This window comes from Poecilia formosa, unplaced genomic scaffold (assembly GCF_000485575.1).
Source record: "Poecilia formosa unplaced genomic scaffold, Poecilia_formosa-5.1.2 Scaffold84, whole genome shotgun sequence".
Classification (NCBI taxonomy): domain Eukaryota; kingdom Metazoa; phylum Chordata; class Actinopteri; order Cyprinodontiformes; family Poeciliidae; genus Poecilia; species Poecilia formosa.
The window spans coordinates 1282020-1307730 of NW_006800023.1; the positions used below are offsets into that span (position 1 = coordinate 1282020).

General features: G+C 37.3%; 1 protein-coding gene across 2 annotated transcripts in view; it reads left to right on the forward strand.

Annotated features, from left to right (window-relative positions):
* The window catches only part of epha3 (eph receptor A3), a 110822-nt gene extending 86425 nt beyond the window's left edge, over positions 1 to 24397 (forward strand). For both annotated transcript variants that reach the window (XM_007557140.2, XM_007557141.2), the window contains exons 10-17: positions 297 to 422; positions 2503 to 2688; positions 7177 to 7238; positions 9761 to 9970; positions 12389 to 12538; positions 13052 to 13245; positions 18744 to 18899; positions 22625 to 24397. In XM_007557140.2, coding sequence (XP_007557202.1) covers positions 297 to 422; positions 2503 to 2688; positions 7177 to 7238; positions 9761 to 9970; positions 12389 to 12538; positions 13052 to 13245; positions 18744 to 18899; positions 22625 to 22730 — 1190 coding nt within the window. In that variant the 3' untranslated portion in view covers positions 22731 to 24397. The remainder of the gene's footprint in view (positions 1 to 296; positions 423 to 2502; positions 2689 to 7176; positions 7239 to 9760; positions 9971 to 12388; positions 12539 to 13051; positions 13246 to 18743; positions 18900 to 22624) is intronic.
* The last annotated feature ends 1314 nt before the right edge of the window (positions 24398 to 25711 follow it).

Consider the following 25711-nt stretch of genomic DNA (forward strand, 5'->3'; position numbering starts at 1 on the left):
TGCAGAAAATGATAAATTGTCAAAATAATGAAAATGATGCAGTGCTTCAGACCTCAAATAATGCAAAGAAAAACAAGTTCATATTCATTTAGAAACAACAATACCACTATTTAAACTCAGCAAAAGTTCAGAAGTCAATATTTGGTGGAATAACCAATGGCGTTCAGTGCAGTGGTCTCTTAATTTTTTCCAGAGCTGTATATATAGTGACCCTCTTCTGAAGTTAAAGACCTCTCCCTAAGTTACCTTTTTATATTTCTCTGATCCCTGATCCCTCCTTCTTATTTTTCCTGCAGTGCGCCTGCCAGGAATCAGGACTTATGTGGATCCCCACACCTATGAGGACCCGAGCCAGGCTGTTCATGAGTTTGCCAAGGAACTTGACGCCTCCTGCATTGCTATTGATAAAGTCGTGGGAGCAGGTAGGACTGAGGGAACACATTGTTGCATTAGTCACACATGCAAGATGTGGGTTGTTTTGGACAGGTTTTTAGTAATACCAGACTATGTTGAAGAATGAATATAATCATCTCCTCGGTTCTAATTAGACTTGTAAAAATATACCCCCTTTGTACTCACCAATATTTTTAATTGTAGCAATGTGTAATTTAGAAATTTCCTCATGACCCTGATTTCAGAATGACCTACTGAAGCAATTAAATGAAGATTAATAATGCAGAAAAAGTTCGGAATATTACATCACCATTAATGCCATTTGTTTTCGTACTTCTTTATAATTAATCTACGTGGCACAAGTAACTCTATGAGGAATAAATTAAATTCTACATGTATCAACATTTTCAAAGCACTGTCTGGATGAGTTATATTTGTGCTATATACAACAATAAGAAAACATATTATGTTTTGGTTTAACTTCCATCTATCTTTGTACTTGTTACTTATAGTACAGGAAAACAGAAAGTAACGTGAGGCAACCATCAACTACCCGTAAGCAGACACCATGAACCTTATTCTGGAAGTAAAACAAAATTCCTGTCTTGTTATTCCCCCCCCATCACTTCCTATATGGTAAAGCTGATAACTTGAGCAGGAGTGAAGACTGGACAGTGATCAATTATGATTCATGTCGAGTTCAGTCAGAGTAGATATATTCAGCCTCTGGCACACAAGTTCAGACTACTTTCTAGAGTCCAATCAGACCTTCAAACTGCAAAACCGATGGGATGACCTGGGAAAAAAAGTACTTGACGAGACGCTGGACCATAATCAGGAAAGCTGCTTTTATTTTAGAGGGGTGATTCAAGTTTTAATACTTTTAAAGAATTAAATCAAGAACCTACTTAATACTTTTCTCATTGAGTTAAACTTTACAGTCTCCAATAAATATGTGATGTAACTGTCAAATCTTTCCTTTGATGTTTTCAAAAAAAAATAAAAAAAGTAAGTGGAGCTTGATTTTGGTATTTAGTTTTGGCAACTTAAAATGTGAACTGAACCCCTACATTTACCAAATGCAAACATTGCTGTCCATTAACTGTCTCCTGCCTACTATCCAAATTTGAAACTTTACGAGGACACAAAACCAAAACACATTTAAACCTCCTATTTCTTCGACTTTGCCTCAGCCCCTCTGATTGTTAAGTCGACTTTGATCTTGTTGGCAACTTGTGAACCTGTGTTATAAAGCAAGAACAACACAGATTACCAGTCCTCTTAGCTAGGTCAGACCTGAGCATCAAATCTAAACACCATGGTTCTCCTAAAACAGGAAAGGAGTGAGTGTTCCTAATTAAGCCTTATTAGAGCAGGATCCCCTTTCTGAGAGTGACCACATGAAGAAAGTGCCTCTGCCTGTTTTTTTTTTTTTTTTTTTTTTTTTTTTTTTTTTTGTTTGTTTTTTTTTCCTGTGCATAGCTGAAGGCCGGGGGAATGAAGCAAACCAGGAAAGAACAGGAACACTTTTTGGTATTTAGACAGGTTGTAATTATTCTGGTTTAAGTCATTCCAGACTGTTGCTTCATGTCCACTGTTTGACCCACACTCTCTGATCCAGAGCTGCTTTTGGATATAAGTGTACCGGATTAAGAAAAAAGATCTGCACGTCTCAGCTCTGACATCACCCCACATAAACTTATTCAGGGCGTGCATGCATTTAGGCTCAACACACATTCAAACACAACACAAAGAGGTATGACCAGACTACAGTAGTTGTATAGTCTAGCCAGGAGTCTGTCACATGGACCTATGAAGTGGCTAAAAAGCTTGCTCTCCCTTACAAAAACATACACATTCTCCACAGACTTTCTCAGTTTATCTTAGGATGGACAAAACTCAGCCATCTCCTCAAGATCAAATAAAGCTCTGTGAGCTCTTGAAATGTTGATAACACAATTTAACTCCAGATAACCAAAAGTTTGAAAAATCATACTGGCGAAAAGACAGCGAGACGGATAGAAGTTAAATATTTATGACGATTGAAATAAAAAATGATATGCACTCAAACAAGTGATTTGTGTTGTGTCTATGTTATCTTAACTGTAGGTGAGTTTGGAGAAGTGTGCAGTGGTCGCCTAAAACTGCCCAGCAAGAAGGAGATCTGTGTGGCCATCAAGACTCTTAAAGGAGGTTACACAGACAAGCAGAGGCGGGACTTCCTTGCAGAAGCATCAATCATGGGACAGTTTGATCACCCCAACATCATCAGGCTGGAGGGTGTAGTGACACGCAGTAAGTGCATTCATAATCAACTTAAACATTTATAGACACAGAAAGACTTCTTTTCTCAGTCACTGCAGCAAAATAATTTTGTTTAATGAGTACCTGAAGTGTCAGTCTGCAGCTATGTTGTCACACAAATTTAAAGCCAACTTTTCACATGTTTCAAAAACGGGGAAAGAAGCAAAGGTTGCAAACTAGTGTGCGGATCTCATGTCTCTGAAAAACCGAGAGAGTTCTCACCTCCAAGCTTTAGGTTTGGACCTCACTCTGGAGGGGAAACTTTGCTACGTGAGCTTAAAAAACCTTTTTGAGAACTTGAGTAAGTTATTTCAAATTATACTGTTTCCATAAATCTTTTCCAATGCAATACTCCATGATGCACATAAAAAAAGCATTGATGGAAACATGCAAAATAGCGTATAACCCTGAAACATTTCATTTTAACACATGCAACTTTTATGAATATTTATAATATTTTATTTAATAAACCAAAAATAAATCACTGTAGAGGGAAAATAATACATATGAATGTTATAAAATGAGTCTGCAACTATTAGGTCACAGCTATCAGACAACTATTAGAAATCATTTTCATGTTCTACTGTTCTACTTTTGTTTTCGTTTATCACATTACAACCTCTAACTGCAGTGTTTGTTATTAGAATTTTATGTAATGGACCAAACAATGTTTTCCATATTTCCAAACTAAAAGCAATAAGATCAAATGATCATTTGATTATTATTTTATTTTTATTTCGAACTTGATAGTATAAAATCGCACATATGAACAAGGAATGCAAAAGACATATTTAAAAAAATGTTTTTCAGTGTGACTTGTTCCACAAATTAAAATAATATATGGCTGTGCATTTGCTTTTAAGCCAAGTAGGTCCATTTACATTCAAAAGTTCTGGCCTCGTGCAAAATGTTGCTTGGAAGAAAGTCTACTTTGCACATTTCCCTAAATACATCATCCCCACCATGAATCATGGTGGTGGCAGATATGGAGAAGCTGGTCAGAGCTGACAGAACATTGGAAAGAAATTCTGACAAAAAAAAAGAACAATTAAGAGCTGAAAAAGCTTTAATACTGGACATGAAGTTCCACTTGCAGCTGTAATTGCAGCAGAAGGTTGGCTGAATCTATGCATGTCACACTTTTGGGGGTTTTATTTGTAATTTGTATTTTATCTGAACCATGTTCCCTTTCACTTATTATGCACAACTTTCATACATCACAAAAAAATCCCAATACAATACACTTAAAATTTATGGTTGCATTGTTGCAAAATTCCCAAATATATTCCAGGTTACAAATACTTTTGTAAGGCATAGTACGTTGGATTAGGCAGAATTCAGGTCAATTAAGTGTTTTATTATTTAAAAAAAAAAAGGCAAGCAGAAAACACATTAACCAGACAATGACACAGTTTCTACATTTTTCTTACGAGGATATGATTATTGTTTTTTGGTCTGGTTTTTTTTTAGACCAATTGTGGATTTGCAATTGTCTATGACAAATGGTTCCACAAATGCCTAACACTTCTGTGTAAAAAGCAACGACTTTTACTGAGCTGCTGTGGCATAAATCTCTGCAGATCAATGTGCTCTGATCAAAGTCTGTGTCAGGCACAAGCATTAAATCCATAAATCCATATCTCTGACTTGCACCCCTCTGGGCCTCTTTATAAGACCATCATTAGCACACACAAGACCTCTTTAAAAGGGAACGACTGAAGAAAGAGGAAAATAATGAGTCTGAACTTTGCCGCTAAGAAAAAAGACCTGGCCTCTTACTATCCCTGCGGCACTTGCCTAGTTAAGTAGTTCAACCGCTACAGTTGTTCTTAAAATACCTGAAGAAACTCCTCTGACTTTACTTTCTCAGATTTTTTATCTCACATTTATTTCTTATTTTTACTTTCCCTGATTTTCCACTATCTAAAAGAAAAACTTTGTGCCTTAGCTGATTCTTGAAATTGATTTCACGTACTTGACTCTTGCCACTCTTATCTCCGCCTGCATTTAGTTTTTGCAAGGATAATACTGAAATAAAACTTCCTGCAAAACGTTGAGCTTGGTTTGAAACCTTCTTGATGCCAGCGTCAACTGCACCACTCTGGAGTCTAGATTCAAACTGTTTAAGCAGAGTACTGTGATATGTCAAGTGTTTAATTCTGTTATTCTTGGTAAAAACTCCCACATTATAAAAAAAAAACAGTTTAAAAAAAAGTAGTATCAGGTCAATGAAAAGGGTTTTTAAATAGAGAAATGCACTCTCTTCAATGTGGTGTGACATAAAGATGAAAAGCTTTATGAGGCTACTGTGGTCGGCTTTTGCTCATCTGGATTTTGATAAACTGCTGGCTCATGAACTGCCCCCAAAATCTTAAACAGGTTTTAGGTTTTGCTTTAGAATCATGGAAGGGAAAACTTTTTTTTTTTTTTTTTTTTTTTTTTTCTCAATTTTCCATCTCAATTTTCCATTAACATTTTGAGATACCACACACTGTGAACAGCCAGATTCTCAAACCACGACTTTTTGTGGCTTACCCTGCTTTTGGTGTGTATCACTGACTGTCTGCTGGAGAACTATCAAGTCAACTGTCTCCTCTATGATTGTGTAGGAAATGTCACAACATTGCTACATTAAAAATACTTTTTATTGGTATTGTGTAGTTTTCATATTTGGGGAAAAAGAAATAGTCATAACCACCAAGATTGATTTTTCAATGATTTCTAATTAACTGAAACACACATTTATGTTTGATCTTTTTTTATATTAAGTTGAAACCGAATGTCTGATTAGAATGATGTATCTCTTTCTGCAGTTAATGAACCAGCATTGAATTCTGTCACAACTAGTTTCAGTTGTTACACTAAGACTAGACGCATCGAGTGCATGTGTGTGTGCATATGGCATTTGTGGAGATGTTCTGAACACATGTGCATAAGTCAGAGCAGCACAAGTGCAGGCCCTACTTTTAGAGGGTCCATTTGATATGCTTCCCCACGCAGACACACACCTAAACGCCCAAACACACACAGCTGGAGGGTGATTTATTAAGCTGCTCCTGTTAATTCTTAATAATCCTGAGACTTTCACACCCCATTTACCTTGCTGCTGCTTTTGGCTGATCCATGGGCTGCAAGTTTGCAGGATCAGACACACACGCGCGCGCGCTCACGCACGCATGCTCACATGTGCTTTCTTCACTTTCAAACCGCTACACACACATCTGCATTTGCACACAGACTCTCGCACTTTAGCTGACGGAACAAAGGGGCCTTGGGGCCTTTATCTTTACTGCCAAAGTTGAGAATAGAGAGAAAGAGGGAAGGGAAGAGGGCGGAGGACAAGCAGGAGGATAGTATGCGTGTGTGTGTGTGTGTGTGTGTGTGTGTGTGTGTGTTCCTGTCGGCCACTATAAAAGTCATTTGTTGGTAAAGGGAACAATCCATCACATCCTTTTAGGAAGTGGGTGTGGGCGGAGGTCGTTTTACACCAGCTTTAGTTGAATGATGAGATGTTTTACTATAATTGTTATTGAAAGTTTTGAAATTACTGGCAAAATCCATGCTTCTTAATTAAATAGTCACAGAAACGAAAATACACAAATGTAATGTCTGAATTAAGAAGGTTTTATGGGAAATAAATAAAAGTACAATTTAGTAATCCCACAGTAATTTGAAGTAATTTGTAGATATAAATCAATTTTACCACATTAAATTTAATCTGGATAATATTTTTCAATAGAATATTAATTTACTCAAAGGATAATGTTTTTTGCTTTATTTGGATTAAATACTGTTTTTACAGTGATTTTCTTAGATTCTTACTTTAGTTAAAATTTTTAACAAATTACACAAAAGACTCAACTTTTGTCCTTTAAGAAAATATATTCTCAATAATATTAGAGAAGAGATCGAGGGATGGGGTAACAAAGGAAAGGTAGGTCAGAAATAAAAAGGGGCAGAGGGAAGGAGGGCACATAAATCAGAATCAAACTGGAGAAGAAGCACAAACCGCAGTTAAGTCAAGAGTGACGTACAGAGAACCTATCTGGGACACAAACAAGTCCTTCCTCTGACTCTCTTCAATCAACATCTGGGGTAATCTGAAGATTTTTTTTTTACATTCCCTGCAATTTCCAAACATTCCCTGGCCAATGACTGATCAAATACAGATGGCACAAGGAAGCATGGTTTTACAATCAGAGGATCCAAAGAAATAAACACGTTTCACTTTAACATCTGACCTATAGGAAACCAAGATACCAAGATGTAACCGATCCTTGTATTAAAAAAATATCGGCCATCTTCAGTCTAGTCCCTGTAATGGGGCTTTTAGTTTTACTTTACTTTAACTCACCACACTGTTTAATAAATTTGACTTTTCCCATTTCCTCTAATAATGTTTTGCTGCCAGTTTTATGGTAGTGTGACTGTCTGTGTTTGTAGAAATTATAACCATTAACAGAAGTTTTCTCTTTCCAGGTAAGCCCGTTATGATTGTCACTGAGTACATGGAGAACGGATCCCTCGATAGCTTCCTAAGAGTAAGTAATTGCATAAACACATGGACCAATGGAGTCAAGGACGACTTGTTATGCATGTTAGAAGGACGAATCATAAAACTACTGAAAATTAAGAAACAATATCTGTGTTCCAAAGGTACAACAGTTTGTTGTCTGCATCTGCGTTCTGTTAAAAATCCCAATCTAGTGTGGCAGGCGACAAGCTGAGCCAGGCTCTGTCAGAGGTCTCTTCCTGTTGAAGGGAAGTTGTTTCTTGCCACTATCACCACATGCTTCCTCATTAGGTGGCAGTGCTGTAAAGTCGTTGACCTAATTCAATCAGCTGGGCATCTTTTGATCTAAACTTTATAAATTGAATTTGCCTTCGAATCAAATTAGAATGTATTTGAATTTGAGTGGCTAAATCAAGTTTTATATTTAAGTCAATTATTTATGGCATTTGGCATTTGCTATGAATTTGCACAATAGAAATAAACCAAACTGAAATGATAATGCAACACGTCACATCGGACTCGTAACCAGGCAATCTAAGATGGGCATTTTAAAACATTGTTTTTGATGTACAAGACCATTGTTTGAGCTTTGGTTTGTGTTTCTAACGACATTCTAAATAACTTCCAGTGCTATTCCAAAAATGAAACCATCATTCTTTTGAATGACGGCAGCGCAGCAGCTGTAATTGAAGCTGATGGACGGAACAGTTGTTGAGAAAGAACAGACAGGCCGGCAAATTCTTTTATGTTTCTTTTTTTCTTTTTTCATGGAAAGAAAGTAGTATATACCGATGTATTCAACATGTTTAATTGAAGCAACTTATTTTCCATTGAAAACATTTTTAGTTATTTTTTTCTTCCATGGTACTTTCTGATCTGTTCATTCGCTATGAAAGAAAGAACAAAATCTATCCACGGCTCATGCAAATGGAATGATTGCAGACACTATGCAATCCAGTCATAGTTGCCATTATCATGCAAAAACCTATTTTTAGGCATTTGAGAAATCTTGCTAAAAATTAAAATGGATTCATGTGGCAATGGAGAACACTTTGGTTGGATTTTGCTGTTCTTTTTTTTTTTCTTTAATGAATTTGTTGCTGGATCAGAAGTAAAGGGTATCCAGTTAGAAATTCAGTATTTATATTTAAGTTTGTTTTATTATCAATAAAGTATACAGATATAATAATTTAATGTACAGAATATGTTTAAACCTGTTTATGAACTCAGAATCCCTTCAGTTTAATTCCTCTCATGTTGTTGTTGTTTTTTTTCCAACTTTTAGCTCTACTCTGTCTCAGGCTCACACATTATATACCACAAGTTTGATTTTGTAGTGCAAACTACATAAGGAATTGTTTTTCCTTTCTGCTTCAAAACCTTTTTCCATTCTGCTATTTGGAAAATCACATTCCAAATACATATTGTGTAATTTGTCATACACAATTATAAGGTTCATGTCCATATTTCACACACACATTGACTTTAAATTGTCAATACATGTTCATTTAGCTTGAAAAAAGAAGGAAAAAAAAACTTGAAAATGTGATTTTTTTTTTTTTTATCGGTCTCATAAAGTATCAGTATTTGTTGAGTTGTATTCTCATTGCTTTTCCAGTTCAGCTGGATTTTTACTGTTGCCATGGCTCAGTTGTTTGCTGAAGAATTGATCCACTCACTGAAATTAGTTAAAGTACATCAGCCAAGTTACATTACTGGCTTGAAAGCATGAGTGCCAATGCCTGTTTTACACATTTTTTCCACGTCTGTACTGTATCCAAACATACCCATGGCGGCTATAACTGTTATTTCCTCATGTTTTCCCGGAGGCCTGTTCTTCATCACCAAGAACGGGGGCGCACATACAAATACACGCACGTCCATGTTCTCTGTGTTATGCATCGCAGCTTATGTCAGCATACTGCATCCACCGAAGCTTTGAAGTGACTAAACCAGGTGGCCTGGCCTATAAAGGGTCCGGATGAAATAAGAGAAGAAGTGGGTCTGATTGGTTTTCAAAGAAAAACACGCTCATCATACAAACTCATCTTGCTCTTAGTTCTCCTTGCGGTGTTTGACAAGCAGAGGGTAAAGTAGAGCAAGAGGAAACCCGCAGATGACCACTGATACAAAACAGAGACATACAAGAAATGTTGGACACTTTTAGATTCTTTGGAAATTTCTTTGTACTAGCTACAGGATGCCAAGGGTGGAGGTCCAATGGTTCATTATCTGTAATCCAAATAGTGGTTGTGGTTGAATTGTGCCAAACAACTTTAGGGGGGTATGAATACTTCTTCAAGTTGTTCAAATTTCTTTAACCTAACTTTCATCCAGTCATTTTTATAGCCCTGGGATTCAGCTTAAGCTTAAGATTGAGTACAGGAATGTCAGAGGTGTTTTTTAAAGGTTAATGAAAATTTTGCAGGTTCTAATGAGAAAAGGTCATTCTCCACCTCTCGTATTTATATTCAAAAAGTACAGCATTCGCAGTTTTGTACGTTTATTTCCTATAACTCTTTCTCCCTTGCCTGTTTTTCTTTCTTTTAGAAAAATGATGCCCAGTTTACAGGAATCCAGCTGGTCGGCATGCTGCGTGGCATCGCCTCGGGCATGAAATATCTGTCAGACATGGGCTACGTTCACCGAGACCTGGCAGCCCGAAACATCCTGGTCAACAGCAATCTGGTGTGCAAAGTGTCAGACTTTGGCTTGTCCAGAGTACTGGAGGACGACCCGGAGGCTGCGTACACCACCAGGGTAAGCTGGGCCACAAAGGCAAACAAGAACACGGTGAACTACATGAATTATTGCACTGAGAAAGGTCCTGCGGCTCATCATTCTTCTTTGTTAGGTGCTTATTGAAATAAAAAACAACTTTGCCAAAATCATAGAAAGATACACAGCTTAAGTTTTTATTTTTGCACATCACAGTATAGACAGATATAATGTAGTGTTTTTATTTGTAACAAAACTGCACAGAATTTTCTTCTCTAAAAGCAGTTTTTTTTTTTTTATTTCGAAGAATGTTGTTTAGGAAGTGTGAAACATTATGTGAAGATAATTTGTTCAGTTTCCTTCAAAGTAGAATGAGTTTTAATTTTACTCTGGAGATTTGTAGATGTACAAGTTCTACATGCAGACACATTCTAAAGGAATATAAAACCCAAAATATATTTATCCAGTTGACAGATTTTTTTATTTATTTAAATAATTGCAAACATTATTTAGGTTAATCCAGAACAGCAACATAAAAGAGGATTCGTGATGAAAATAATGACTTAACCTCATTAGCTTTTTTGTGATTTTTGTTCTTGATTTACTTCTGCAGTAGATGCTCTTGTCAGAAACTGAAACATAGCAGGAGCCGTGTCATGTTCCAGACGTTCATCTGTCTTTTTTTTCTCCTGTGTATATGTGTATGTGCATAAGTGGTCAGCATAGCGTCTTCTGGTCTAAACTATCCATGCAACCCTTTAAAACAGGGTTTAATTTGCTGGTTGAGAATTGCTTTTCAAATAAACAGTCTGTGTGGCATTTGCCTTTCTCACAGAAGATGCATAAAATGGAATAATAACACAGATTCACAACTCCATCATCCATGAGACTCAAAGGCTTGTTAGAAGCTTTTTTTTTATTGTTTCTTGTCTCTGCTTGAATAAACTTTTGATTTTTGTATATGCATGTCTAGACTTTTTTTTTTTTTTTTTTTACCGCCGCTTGAGAGTTTAATAGAGCATATGTTTAGGAAGATGTCATATTTATGAGATTTATAAGTTTATTTGTGCAATCATTTGTCTGTGTTTTCACTGTCCTTTCTTTTTCCAGTGTTTCCATCAGCAGTAGACAGCATAATAACTTAGATTTTTTTAGATAACAGTCTGTATAACTGTGCATTCCAAAGCAAAGGCGAACTGACTTGGCTGTCTCTGTTACAATTGGCCAATGTCAACATCCTCTCCTTAGCACTATTTTCTTCATTTGTCTTGCTTTTCAGGAAGAAAAACAAATTTTGTTGCACAAAGGAAACATTGGAATATAATTTGGTTTATATTTTCCTTCCTTTCTTTAATGTTGATGTGAATTAATCTTAATTAAGACTAAATCTGTTCAAATATTTTTGTTATAATTTAATTCTGTGAGTCAATATTTTTGCCTCAAGTTTTTATAAACCGGATGGCTTATTTTGGTTTAGCTTCTCTTTGATTCATCATAAATTTAGATCCAGACAACTTCTACTTTTAACTGGTTTGAGCACACTTGTATTAATAAAAAGTAATTTTAGAAGCTCTCTAATTTGCCATTTACCATTGCATATTGGAAAACATTTGTCACACTGGTCTGTATGCAAGGGATAAAAGGCATATTTTTTGGAACGTCGAGTATTGCTGAATTTTTGCGTATACGTATTTTTTTCATGTGCTTCAAGTTTAAATTATGAGTGGGTATCAGTATTATGACATGTTAATAAATAAATGTTTTCATACTTGGAAGTAAATTTCAATACTCTGTGAATACCCCTAAGTTTTTAGATAATAATTAGCTGAATGAATCAGACAGTCATCCTGTCAGTTTCACTTTTAGTTTTAAGCATCTGGCATGCTAAGAACACTGACTCTTCATCACTGCAGACAGAGTGTCTGTACGTTGTTGCATGAGATTAAGAAATCTTGCTGTTGGGCAATTTCCTCCATATTTGAACTGCAGTTAAGTAAATGCCATAGCAGTGGTTCACCTCTGTTATATACATATAGAACTCATGCTTTCTAACTTTTTAATATGTCCAACAATGTGTAGGAAGGCAGTGATGGAGCTTTTTGAACTAATGCAGCATATCTTCCTACACCATTGAAACAAAAAACACAGTAGTGTTAGGGAGATAATAGGGTGGCAAAGGAGAGGCATAAGATTCCAGCCTGGGATGGAAAATTCACTCTTATACTTTATGCCTTGCTATCAAGTAATTTATCTTTGCACATGAAGGTCACAAATTACATGAAACAACTCTTTACCACTTGATTCCACGACTCCCCCAAGAGCCAGCAATGTCCGCAACACACTTTTTTTTTGTCTTACATATTTTCTGAGTTACGTTTATAGAATTCATCCACACAAAACAAAAAAGCATATTAAGGCAAAATCATATCATATGATAATTCTTTCTCTGACTGATCACAGGGAGGAAAAATCCCCATCCGGTGGACAGCCCCAGAGGCAATCGCCTACAGGAAGTTTACATCAGCCAGCGATGCTTGGAGTTATGGCATCGTTCTCTGGGAGGTGATGTCATATGGAGAACGGCCATACTGGGAGATGTCCAATCAGGATGTAAGTGTTGCCAATTTTCTATTCTTTTTTAAGAAGGGGAGACAACTAAACCTCTTATTAGTGTGGTGTGGGGCAACCACGACACCAAAGGGGTTGGCAGCTTCGCTCAAGCTTCATCCAGATTCTCTTGCATCCTTTTCAGAACCTTTGCAAAAACTAAATGATTCAAAACCAACTACCTCTGTTGAAAGATTAAGACTAGTTTTGTGAAACAAACTGAATGACCTACATTCCCACAGTTGGGAAGTTTTATATAAAACGAAAAGCAATGAAACAACCTAAATTCTAAACAAATATTTGTATTAAAACATAAACCAGTTAGTGATATGCAAGAATAAACCAGTTTTTTTTTTTTTTAATCTGGTCTGCTTCTGCTGTTTTCATATGTGCTGTAAGAATATATTTGACTTGATCCTAATAACTCAACCACCTCTAGTCCAGAAAAATTGAAAACAAAATTTATAAAGAAACTTTATATAAATTCATTCTAATCCAGTGTATTCTTGCCTGCAGGTAATAAAAGCTGTAGACAAGGGTTACCCCTTGCCACCCCCCATGGACTGCCCTGCCACACTCTATCAGTTGATGTTGGACTGCTGGCAGAAGGAGCGGAATAACCGTCCGAAGTTTGACCAAATTGTCAGCATCCTTGACAAACTCATCCGCAACCCCTGCAGCCTCAAAATCACAGCCAACACTACATCCAGGTACCGGCGGTATACTGAATCTTTGATTTTCTTCTTTCGGGATTTTGCACTTAGAGAAAGTAGCACAGAAGAACAAACAATAAAGGATAAACCATCATTTGCTAAGCCAGATCTTCCAAAACAAATAATATCTGGGAATTGTGACAGTCATAGTTTGAACAAAGGAAATATTTCTTCTTCAGTTTTTTCTTCAACTATGATTTACATTCAAACTTGTTTATAAGCTCTGGTATTGTTATTTCTTGCTACAGCCTAAATGTACAGAATCACACATTTTTCTCTACTCATACATTAAGTAGACTTAATGGCACTGAAATGATTGTTTTAATGGTAACTGCAAGTTTACTATGTGTGAATAAAGATTAAATTAATCAATATAAACACACAAAAGAAAGTATTACCATCTGTGAAAGTAAAAGCATTTTTATATAGGTTAATTCAGTTTGACAGTGCATAATGGAAAACTTCAACTAAAGAACTGCTCTCCTGGGAGAGCAACTGGCAAAACTTGAAAAAAAAAACAAAAAAAAACAACATTTTTTTGTTTTTGTTTAACTTTAGCAGCACTTTATTTCTTCATCCTCCTGCCCCCTTTTGTTGTTCTCACAGTGTTTTTTTTTTTCCTTCTTATTTTCTTCTTCCACTGGGCTTGTCTCTATTGTTTGGGCGACAATTCTCCCAGGGGGCCGTGGGGAAGCAGGGCAGCACATGTACAGTTGTCAGTTCTGAGCGGGGAGAGAGACGGGCGTTGGGTCTACAGCAGAAGGCAATGGTATTATGGAGATGTCAGAGCTCATAACATTGACTAATGATTTCTTAAGAAAGTGAAAATAGGTCCCTTGGAGTTTGCATGTAATTTTCTTGATTGGCTTTTAACACTGGGTGAGCGCGGCCTGGCCAACTGAGTCCTGCCTGGTGATTTATTAGAACTGCTCGTGCGGATATGTTTGTGTGTATGTGGAAGCGAGGGAGAGAGTGTGTGGTGGCAGCGGCAGTTGCACAGCAGGAGCAGCTGCTCTCAGCTCAACACACCTCGTTTGTCTCAGGGCTGTCCTGGCAGGCTAATGTACTGCCCCCCTACCTCCCAGCCCCGGACCGAAGCCTGCGACCAGAGTCGAGCATCTGGAGGCTTGGGAGGTGGAAGTTGGTTAGAGTTTACTGTCTCTGCATGCGGATGGAAAAAGAGTGGGGGTCACTGGGCCAAGGTTGGCTGTCAGAGACAAATTATAGGCCAACAGGAGTCCAATCAGGGTTGGAGGTCACTGTCAAAATTGCTTTTCAAGGTGTTTAAAACATGAAACTGTAGGTTTTTGTGTTTGCTTAGAAAAGACGTTGTCCATTTTGATCAAAAAAGTGTGGCGGTGGCAAAAGAAAACCTAACCTCGTGATACACTTGGTTGAAAGGTTGTAGTGCAATATGTATACTGCCTCATAGGAAAATATGTTCAAATCTCATTTTATTTAGTCTGGCATGCTGCCATCATGCATTTATATATTTTCTGCAGGTGCTTTTTCTTTCAATCGGAATATTGCGTGACATTAACCAACCTAAAGCTTTGTTTACACAAAACCACAATCTGGAAACAGCTGGTATTTTCAGATGTTGACTTTGGAAAAGTTCAGCATTTAAATGACTCTGCGTCACTGTTGAGGCGAGACCGCCAAGACACCTTGAATCTGCTGTAGTTGTTCCATAAAGCCTACATAAAAGTAATGATCGTAGAAGGCAAGAAGTGATTACTTAATGAAAGAGGAGTGATTCTTTTTAGAATACTTCACAAAAGAATGATGGACGGGGTCTACAGGGAAAGCAATAAAGAAAATAAATAAAGAAAAATCTCACCTTTGTTTTAATTTCACATCACGTTATAATGTTATGGCCTAATCAAAAACATACCTAGAGGAATCCTTTTTTCCTTGCATGTTTGAGGAATTCTTGAATGTCCCATGGGAGCCATTTAAGGGTGTCTCCATGCTGGTTCACACAAAGCGCCGCCTATTTCCACAGAGCTCTTCACAGAGCAGCCCTGCACCTATCAGCTCTTCCAGACCAGCAGTAGCAGCAGCAGCATTTGTCAAACACCTGGTGGGACTGTGCTGAGCTTATCATCCAAAGTGCTTCTCAGTCAAAGCTCCTAAGAAGGGTTGGTAGCGACAGACATAATGTCATAACAGTTAAGGGGTTAACCCAGAGCATAGCAATCTGTTTGTGCAAGGGAATAAACATGGCTCTGTAAACAAACAGTGGGTATGGTTGATTGTCTATTCTATTGCCTGGATATCGTGTTGGACACCAAAGCAATGTGCATAGCAGATGCACCGATCTATGTATTACAAGAAATACTTCATTGCCACCACGCTGGTGTGGTTGTAAGATGACCGAAGTCTGGTCACGCAGCCAGGCTGGTTGTTTCAGATTCTCTTAAACAGAATGTTCTGGTTGCATGTCACTGATAAATAACTTCGGATTCTCCCACATGTCTTCCTTCAGGAAACAGAGTGTGAACTCTCACAGTCTCTCACACATAAATGGGAGAAACTCTCCAGAAATCAATCTGCAGAGACTGTCCACATTCTAGCAAAGTGGGCTTAAGAGGAATCAGCATAGTTCTGACTTATTGTCCTACTTCACGGTTTTTTAAACAGATATACAGCCTGATTAAAAATTGCAGACAAGCTGAATCTCTGAACTTTCAGATTTCCCTTCGCTGCTACCCATTCATTTCTCCCTTCATTGCCCTTTCCACATCTACTTTATCTGTTAAAGTTGCACTCATCCAGCTATTCTCTTTCTTCTGTGAGCTCCATAAAATAAATTAAAAAAAACTACATAACCATGGTATTTGGAAGTCTGAAAAATTGAAAGATAGACTACAAAGCACAAGAACTGACACCAATAAAGGGGCCAGACTAATTCTCTGCAGTGTTTTTATACTTACTTCTGCTCAAACAGGGGATTTTTCTGCATTTCTATATGCTGTTGAATCCACAAGAGGCTTTAAAAACATCCTCTGGCATCAAACAGATGCTCTCTTTTCCTTTTTCTTTGTTTTTCCCCTTGCATCACATCATTCTCTTTCCTCACCAATAATCTTGTCTCTTGAGTTGCCGCAAGAAATGTAAGAACATAGGAAACAAAGAAAATGATAAGAGGGAGGAAACAAGGTCATTTGCAGTTTACTTCCCAGTGGACACAGCGGAGGGGGAAATGTAAGCAGAATATAGAAAGAGAAGAAAGCAACACAAAGGCAATGGGTACAGGTGGAAGATGGAGAAAAAGATCAATAATCTTGCAAGAAAGATGAAGCTCCATACTTTGTAACAGTATAATTTGGTGGAATTTTATATATAATTTTGTAACTGAGTTGCTTTTTGCACAGTATAAAACAATCATAAAATCAATTTTATTTAAATAAAATAAAAATAACCAAGAAAAGAAAAAGAACAACAAACAAATAAACTTTTTTTTTAAATTAATTATTCACATTTTTGTCTTCTCCCTTCCCAAGCAAACCACCCCCTCTATCCAGCTACAAATTCCCTCCCTTTCAGACAAACCAGTGTTTCCAGAGAGTCCTGGGGGGCCCTCAGCACTTTGACAGGCCTCTGATCTGGCAGGAAAAGACTCAATCATTGTAAAAACACCCACTCCACCACCTCAAGAGCATCTTTTTTTTTTCTCCTCCACCTTTTTCTTCTCTCCTACTGTCTCCGTTAGAGATCCCATGTCGCCTTTCTTCTCTCAGTATACTGCCTTGCCTCAGTGTGGTGCTTTTGATGCCGTCGTCTAATAGCAGACTGGTAAATTTCTCTTGACTATATTTTGAATCTCTTAAAACCATCCTTACTTCAGCGTCATGCATACTGCAGAGAACACGCCTCATTGTTGGGAGTTCTGAAACACAGCGTTTTGCGTAAGGGCCTTCTATTTAAAATATGTTAAACTTCTTGCCTTTTTCAAACATCTCTATTATGATCTCTATTCTTGCATTTATCTCCGAGTTGCATCTCCCCAGATCACACAAACTACCACTGATAGTGCCTCAAACCCCTCAGCGGCATTATGTCTGCCAGAAAGAGGTGGACTTCCTGGTATTCTAATGAGTTTGTTTACATTGCTATGAATAGCATCCCCCCAGGGAACTCTACCTCTTTCTCTGGTGCTGTACTTTCCTGCTTTCCATTATTCTCTTGTGCCCTGTCTCGGTACAGGTGCCTTTTTGGAAAGACAGGTGGAGCATGTCCTTAAAAAGTAAGAAAGGACACAAAGTGCTCTGCTGTTATCGTTAGCTCCACTTTGATCTCTAGATGGATTGACCCGGTTTCACATTCACTGCGTTGATGTGATCCAGTTTCCCCGTCTGCAAACGAAGCCACACTGCTTCCACATCATGAGTGACACTGAAAACGTGATGTCCTGTCAACCTGTGTTCATTTTTCATCTTCAGCTTCCTCTCCTCTTCCCGTATCTTTGTTAGTTGGCTGTTTTACTGAGCACCAGCTAACATGGTACATTTCATTTGATCTAATTTAAGCCATCCGATGTAATAACATCCAATTTTGCATTCTGCTACAGAGTACATGCTCAGCAGGAAGTGGTAACGAAGTTAAACAGAAACGGATGCTGGTTTTGATGGCAATCTTGGCTCCAAATATATATAATGAAAATAATTGACTCCCAAAAATACACACAGACACACGTGCTCAACAGTTTATTTACCTTGGAAGGTTTTTCTTAGCTATAATGTAATGCTGTGTAAAGGTGACCATCTGTGGTGGAAAATGTAAAACGTCTTCCATGAAAGCACTGGCATTTCATATGTTCTTTACTAGATGTCAGATAGGGATCGTAGATTTTTGCTTCAAGAACTTTGTGCCATTGATGGGTTTCTGAAAGCATTGTCATTGTTCCTATACTGTGCTCTTGGAACAAAAATTTAGATGAACTCTGAAAACTTTGAACAAACATAATCTAAGTAGAATTAAAAACTAAGCATTTACTCAGTTAAAATGTATTAAATATCTGTATCTGTCTACCTCCTGCAGTAGCTTTGTGATAATATATGATTGGTGTCAGTAAGATGCTGGGAGATTACATTTGAGACAAACCCTTCAAGGAGCCCCCGTTGTGTTCACCTTTGAACTTCGACTTCCCTTCGGGGAAATATTTTTTAATCACACCCCACTCAAATATTTGCTTGCATGGCACATGCTTTACGGGACAAGCCTGGAGCCAAGGCAGCAATATAAACTATGTACATCACATTCCAAAAGCTGCTTTGCACAAGTTGTGGTTGAACGGTAGCCAGACAGCACCTGTCAGGCAGTATATCAGTTTGTCAGCTGATGACCGAGGTGATGCTTATCCACCTGTTTTCCTGAAACGATGCTCTGAATTCTTATGTTATTTAATATTATGAAAACTGACAGATCATGTGGCATTTTCTTTACATTTGTTTCTCAATTGGTCATCTGCCTTTGTCTCTCCTGTCCCTTAGACCAGCGAACTTGTTGTTGGACAGGAGCAGTGCAGAAGTTCCCCCAGTGGGGACGATGGGTGACTGGATGGATGCCATGAGGACCTTGCCTTGCAAGGAGGCCTTCTCAGGGGTCAGCTACAGCTCCTGCGACACCCTGGCCAAGACCTCGACAGAGTAAGATTCCAACAAACAGATGAACTATCTGGATGGATTCATCTTCATAGTTCATCACCTAAACATTTTGAACTAGGTTCACAGCTCTAACTTGAGCTAGTTCTTGTCCATTTAGGGTCTAAAAAGTATAGGTCATGTCATCATTTACAAATGCCTTTACCCAGTCCCTCTCTCTTTTTGTTTCTTTATTGTTTTTTTGTTTTGTTTTTCTTTAGGGATGCACACATGTCACTATGAATATTTGTTTGATATTGTGTGTGTGTGTGTGTACTCTGATAACACAGGACCTGATACCAGCGTGATGGGAGCTGTGTTTCCCTTTAACAGACAGTATTAGGTTGCATATACTTTTTCATATACTTGCATATACTTTTTTTAACCCAGCAAGTTATGTGACTCACATCAACTGAATGTGAGTCACATAACAAGAAGACGACAATGTACAGATGCAATTGACTTTATCTATTGATGAGAACTTGGGATTTTGACGCCTTCTGTGTATGCTGACATATGAGATTCCTTACTATGACCACACTGCAGACACAGCATTGCATAAAGCTGAAGTGAGCCTGCGACTGTAGCTTCTGATTTGGGAAATGGCCAAATGGCAAATACGCCTAATTTTTCCACAACATTCAGTATCTTTAATCAAACCAAAATACTTGTAAATCTGTATTAGACCATTTTACATTAGTAGCAGAGTATTTAAAACTAAGTCTGTGATTTACGAAACCTTTAATTATACATAGAAAAATGAATAATAAATCATACATAAAAAATAAATAATATATAAGATAGTTGTAAGGAGTGTATTTTTATTTATTAGTATTTGTCAGTATGTGGTATCAGCAAGTACTTAAATGTAAGTACTTGTACACACACCACTAAAGTTTTAAAGAATCTGGTATTGGTACAGCTTCTAAAAACAGGCAGTCACTGGTGTTGAACTAAACATGTTAGATGGAAGAAGTTTGTAACAAATTAGATAACGTTGGTTTGTGGAGCTGACATCACCAGTTGGCATATTCTGAAGAAGTCTTCTGTATCGGCCTTTGTCTCCTCTATTGTTTTTTTCTCCATTTCCAATGGTTTGGAAAAACACATTGGTTTACTATCTTTTTTTTTTTGTCAATCATCTTGTTTGGGAGTGGGTGGAAATAATAATCTCACCCAGGAATAAATGCATTGGTCCTCAGTGATTTTCCTGTTGGTAATTGGATCAGTGAGGTATCAATCCACTGAAGACTCCATCTAAGACACCAACCTCAGCTGCAAGGCTAACAGCCTTGGCTCAGATTATGTATTGCTCAATATAGATTGCTCTATTGATTTGTACAGTTTTAATCTAGTCCTTGACATTCAGCAAAAGGCTTGGCAATGCTCTGACCTTAGATGAACAGTCATACTCCTGCACACTGTGCTGACTCGTCTGCTGGAGTAATTGATTAATCCTTTTTCGAAAATGGGATGGACCAATGAGAAAATACTGTCCGCTTCGGAATAGCATATTTTCCATCTGCAAACTGCAGTGTGAAAAAAATGTCTGTCTAAACTGCACAGGACATGAAATGTCATACTTATGTGTAAAAATGTATTTTGCCATAAATGGGATAACTTCAGACATCATAAAATCAACTCTTTAATTTAATTTGTGTTACTCTACTAAGTAGGGCAGAAATCCTGTGTCATGAAAAAAATTAGTGGTGGAACAGTTATTGGCACTCCGATCAGTACTGTCCAACAGCAATTGGCTATTCTTCTCCAATAACAATTCGCAGAAAGACTGATTTATTTTACCATTTTTTTTATTTGCAGAAGTTGAAAGAGTCATGTAAGAAGATTGATGCGTTTTTGGAGAAACCATATCTGTGTTGAGTCCAGCATACATTTTGTATTGTTATCCTGTAGCAACTAATTATCATCTGTTTTATGTCAGAGACTAATGGATTTGTATGACAAATTTCCAGGTGTTTCAAAAAGCTCATGATGCCATGCTCTCTATTAAGGTTCCTAGGCCATTAGAAGGAAAAACAGGCCAATTAATCCGTAAACCCCAACCCACCCAAAGTATTTGGTTCCAAAAATGTCAATCTTAGTCTAGTTTGAGTAATTCACAGTTCTAGTTAAAGTCTCAGAAAATAAAGTTTTTATTTCTTCACCACCCTGCTTTCTGTGCCTGATGGCGATCTAAATATGGGTTCTGGAGAAGATCTAAAAAAAGTAATAATAATAAATCTCCTTCAAGATCATGTTCATATGTTGGGAAGAGAGAAAGTCACAAATTAGCTCTGATTTAGTTGAAAATAGTAAACCTAAACTTGTTTTATGCTTCAGTTAAAAGTTAAAAGTATGTTATGAAGATTGTTAGAATGACCGACAGCCAGTAATTAGCTTAGAGTTTGTTAGTTTTTAAATATCTTTATACTATTTAAAATGCACTCAAGTTAAATGTTGGAATTGTTGCCACATTTCAAATGTGAGATCATCCGGCCACAAGAAAAATTAATTAATTGTAAGTCTTTTACACACATTCAACCAGGGGTGCCTTCAATTTAAAATACTGTATAATGTAATGTGAGTTAATCCAACAACGCTAACAAAAAGGAGTTTGTGAAATGGACAGATAATCTAATGGCTATCAACTCGTTTCAAGTTCAAATTAATCCCTTGCAAAATACATTGTGTTGGATTTTATCCCAGATGTAGCAGCTCTTATTGATATCTTGTGTAACATGTTGATGGGCCTGGCTATTTTTCAGTAGAGTGGTTCTGACGGAGGTCCACATCACACCAGCTACATGCCCAGAATGGGAGCCATCAATGGGAATCACCACCCTCTAGCGCCCAGCTCCTCTCCACCCTAAAAAGGCTCTGGATGGTGGGTTAAGGACTAAGGCCCAGGCCCTGCCTGAGAGCAAAGCTGTACCTCCAGAGCTGCTGCTGGGCTTCCACTCACAACTTGCAATCAAAATAATGGCAAAGTTTGTGTTGTAGTTCTGCAATAATTTTGTATGCAACTCCACTGATTCTACTACTCCACTGATTCTTCATACCTTTGTAATGCAATAATGCAATGCCCTAATGTGGAAAACATAACAAAAAAATCACTTTTTGACATGTAGCAGTGTCTTGTGTGTAAATGTTGCCAGTCGCTACAGAGTTTGCTAAAAACAATTAACTGTTTCTTTTCTTCAGGTCTATCCCACTTAACGCTCCTAACAATTATAATCTAGGTGGCCCAAACATTATTTTTTTTTTTATAATTTCTCTTCTACCAAATGCATGTGCAACAAAAGTTTGCTTGTGAAAGTATTAACCAGACGTTTCTGCCATGTTATCAAATTTAACAACTACTGCAGTCACAATCTCTTACAGTGTGTAAGTCATACCCTTTGAATATTTTACATTTTGTTGTACTGCAACCTCAAATGTGTATTTATTGTACATAAAATCAATAATTAAAGTCAATAATTAGAAGTGCATATATGTAAAGGAAAAAGAAACTTAGTCATGGGGATGCTTTTCTTGAGGATGAATGGAGCTACTAAATACAACTCAATCAACAACAAAAAAAACTCTTAGAAAGTCAAATAAAATGTGAAAAGTTTGAAGGGTATGACTATGTTTTCAAGGCACTCTACACATAAATCTTTATGTCCTGTCTTCTCTTTATCTGATTGTTTTCTTTTTCTTTTTTTTTTTTCTTAATGTTCTTCAAACACCAGGGATCTGAAAAAGGTTGGAGTGACTATTGCAGGACCGCAAAAGAAGATTGTGAGCAGCCTGAAAGCCCTAGAATCCCATACCAAGAATGGTCCAGTACCTGTTTAAAAACAATAACAAGAAATGAAAACCACCAGAGACTTTTCTGTTGGTCTGTGTTTACACACACTAACACAGTGGCTACATATCTAAATAATACGGAGATGCAAATGGATGAAAAAAAAACAAAAACAAAAAAAAAAACAGATGTCTCATGTGATGTCTTTCACGCATTGTTGAAAGCTTTCTAACAGAGAAGTGGGAAAGGGTTCAGAACTGACCTGCCACCTTGTAAGCTGACTGGCTCACCCCTCTCCCTACATGCCCACATTGAGATGCCTTACTGACTAATAGAGGGGGGAGAGAGAAAACAAAAGGTAAGGAGGTCAGAAAGACATTACGAGGAACGCAAGCCTGGTCGTCATTGGAAAACATAGCAGGGACAGAGAAAATGCCGGAGCTGTCCTTGGCTAACACCGGCGTCTTCCAGAGGCAGGAGAACAGCTGATATGCCATGTGTAGAAGAGCATGGCAGACATCCACAGCTGACTTATATGCGGACTTCTTCTGAATTGATGAAGTCTGAGGATGGGAGTTGCAGCTACCTACATTCAGTACTCAGTCCAAGTCACGGCCAAACTCATATGGACTCACCTATTGTTTGACTCTGTAGCTCTAACATAAAGCATTTGCATTCAGTAGACATGCCACTAAAAGCAATAAGGTAGTAATCCATCAAATCCATTCATCGTGGCGAAGCCATGGGTATGTTACATGTGTTATGTATTAAATGCTGTGGTCTGAAGACCTGTGGCCATAACACTGCACACCCAGGATTTTCATTATTGTGACATCTTTGTTCCATGTGCTAATGTTGCGTACTGTTTCCCACCACCTTCATGCAGAATCTCAGGATGAGTGTATCCTGTTTTTTTCCTACAACAGGAAACCGGTGGAAAGCTGAGATGGAAGGAAGTTAATGACAAGAAGGTAAAGAGGAAATACTTGGAGCAAAATAAATGCAAGGAGCCCAAAACAGAAAAAGTGATCTGTCGGTTGCTGGTCATTTCACCCTGTTCCATTTCATACCTTAGTAAATGTGGTTGTTCAAAACCTAGCTGTTGTGGGTTCACAATGGCATTATCTATTGTTTGACTCTTTGCACCTATCATCCGTTAAGTAATACTCACTTTTTTTATTTTAAAGTGATCCCTTATGACTTCACTTTATAATGGCACCCAGCAGGAGATTAGTTAGAGCTACTGCAGTTTGATCAGGGGTTCATCCGTATGATAAATACATGGGAATATGGTATAGTACAAATATTTTTCATAAAATATACAGTTTTAAGATTAATTATTCTGGAGATTCCTGCAGTTCTTGAGAGGGAGTTCTGCTACTCGTAAAAAATTTTACTAAAAATACTGATAAGCAATATTTGAGTTTTATGGATAAGAAATGATTTGTTTACAAGTATGAGCTGGAAGTAGAAAGAACTAAGTAGAAATGCATAGATATGGGGATACAGATTGGCAAAGGGGTGAACAGACCCGGAACCCAATTGTCTGTATGAAATGTTATTGTGATGAAGAGTTGTTTTTAAATGTGTCTTTGAGATTACGTTTCTTCTTTGGGAAAGACAAGTTTGAGCCAAGACTTCAAAACAGATTACTTTTTTTTTTTTTTTTTGAATGGGCAAAGTAAGTAAACAAGGTGGTCAATCTGAAGATTTTACACAATAACTCACTCAATAAAGCCATGTGAAAAGCTCTCTCTTTTTACATTTTGGTTTCAAATAATTTGAACTACACTTAAAAAAAACTAACCTCGAACTAACGAATCTTGTTGTTTTCCAAGCAAAAAAATAAATAAATAAATAAAAAATAGAGTGCCTCCTGTAGTTGGTCTTGATCATGGTGGAATCACCAAGAAAACATTTCTTTTAGTTTAATGTAATAAAGTAAGTGTTTCTCGTGTTTTCTTTAGAGTATAGCTCAATCATCAATTGCCCCAGTCTGACTCGATATTAAAATGCTCTGATAACAATGCAATACATCCAATAAATTATTGCTTTCTGAAATAGTAAACTGATATGCCACGTCCATCATGGGATTTCCTAAAGGCACCTTAAAATATCTATGTAAATGGAGTACATATTTAACGATGCTAGTCTTCTGCTTTGATGTCACCCAGCTGGTCCCTCAGTGCAACACTTACCCAGTATTTTTGAACTGGCACTTTGGTACTTTGTGCTCTTGAACGCGTGATATTTACAATGAAGATGCTGTCTTTATGCCTCTTTAAGCACTTGGTACACATTACTGTAGCACTTTGAATGACAACGTTTTTGCCTTGGCTGTAGACTAAGCTTGATTAAAGCACAGGGGTGCTGTTGGTGCTTTTGGGAAACCCAGCCCTGTTCAGTGTGTCAATTCTGTCTTCCTTTACTTGGTCTACCTGTGGATGCTGCTGTTGCTGATATGTGTTTGAAATTAGCATGTACATAATGTAAAACCATCGTAAAGAAAGCAACTAGCACTCCAGATCTCACTATATTCATGGCCATCCATTTTTTTTGTACAAATGTTTGTATGTATAAATGATTGAATAAAAATTGTGCAACATTTTTAATTAAAATTGAGGAAAAAAATCATCTGTATTATATTTTATCCTACTTTGAATCATACTTGTTAGTTTTTTTCTACAATAAAAAGGCAATTATGATTACATTATTTATTTGTTAACATTATACAATGCATTGATGATTTTTGAGCGTAGATTAAATTATGTGTCTGTGATGTCTTGATATGATTTTAACACAAACTTCATAAACCTGAGACATCTGAGAGAGCAATATTGTTACGGACCCTATACAAATCCCTAATAATTTTATGTCTAAAGACTGACATGTGTGTCTGTGTGCGTTTGTCTGCAAATGTAGATGGCCTTGTCTACTAATGTAAAATGGTTTGTAGTGAAAACATTTATATTTTTATAATAAATAATTCACAAAATATTTTCAAAAAAAAAAAAGAATGATTACACAAATG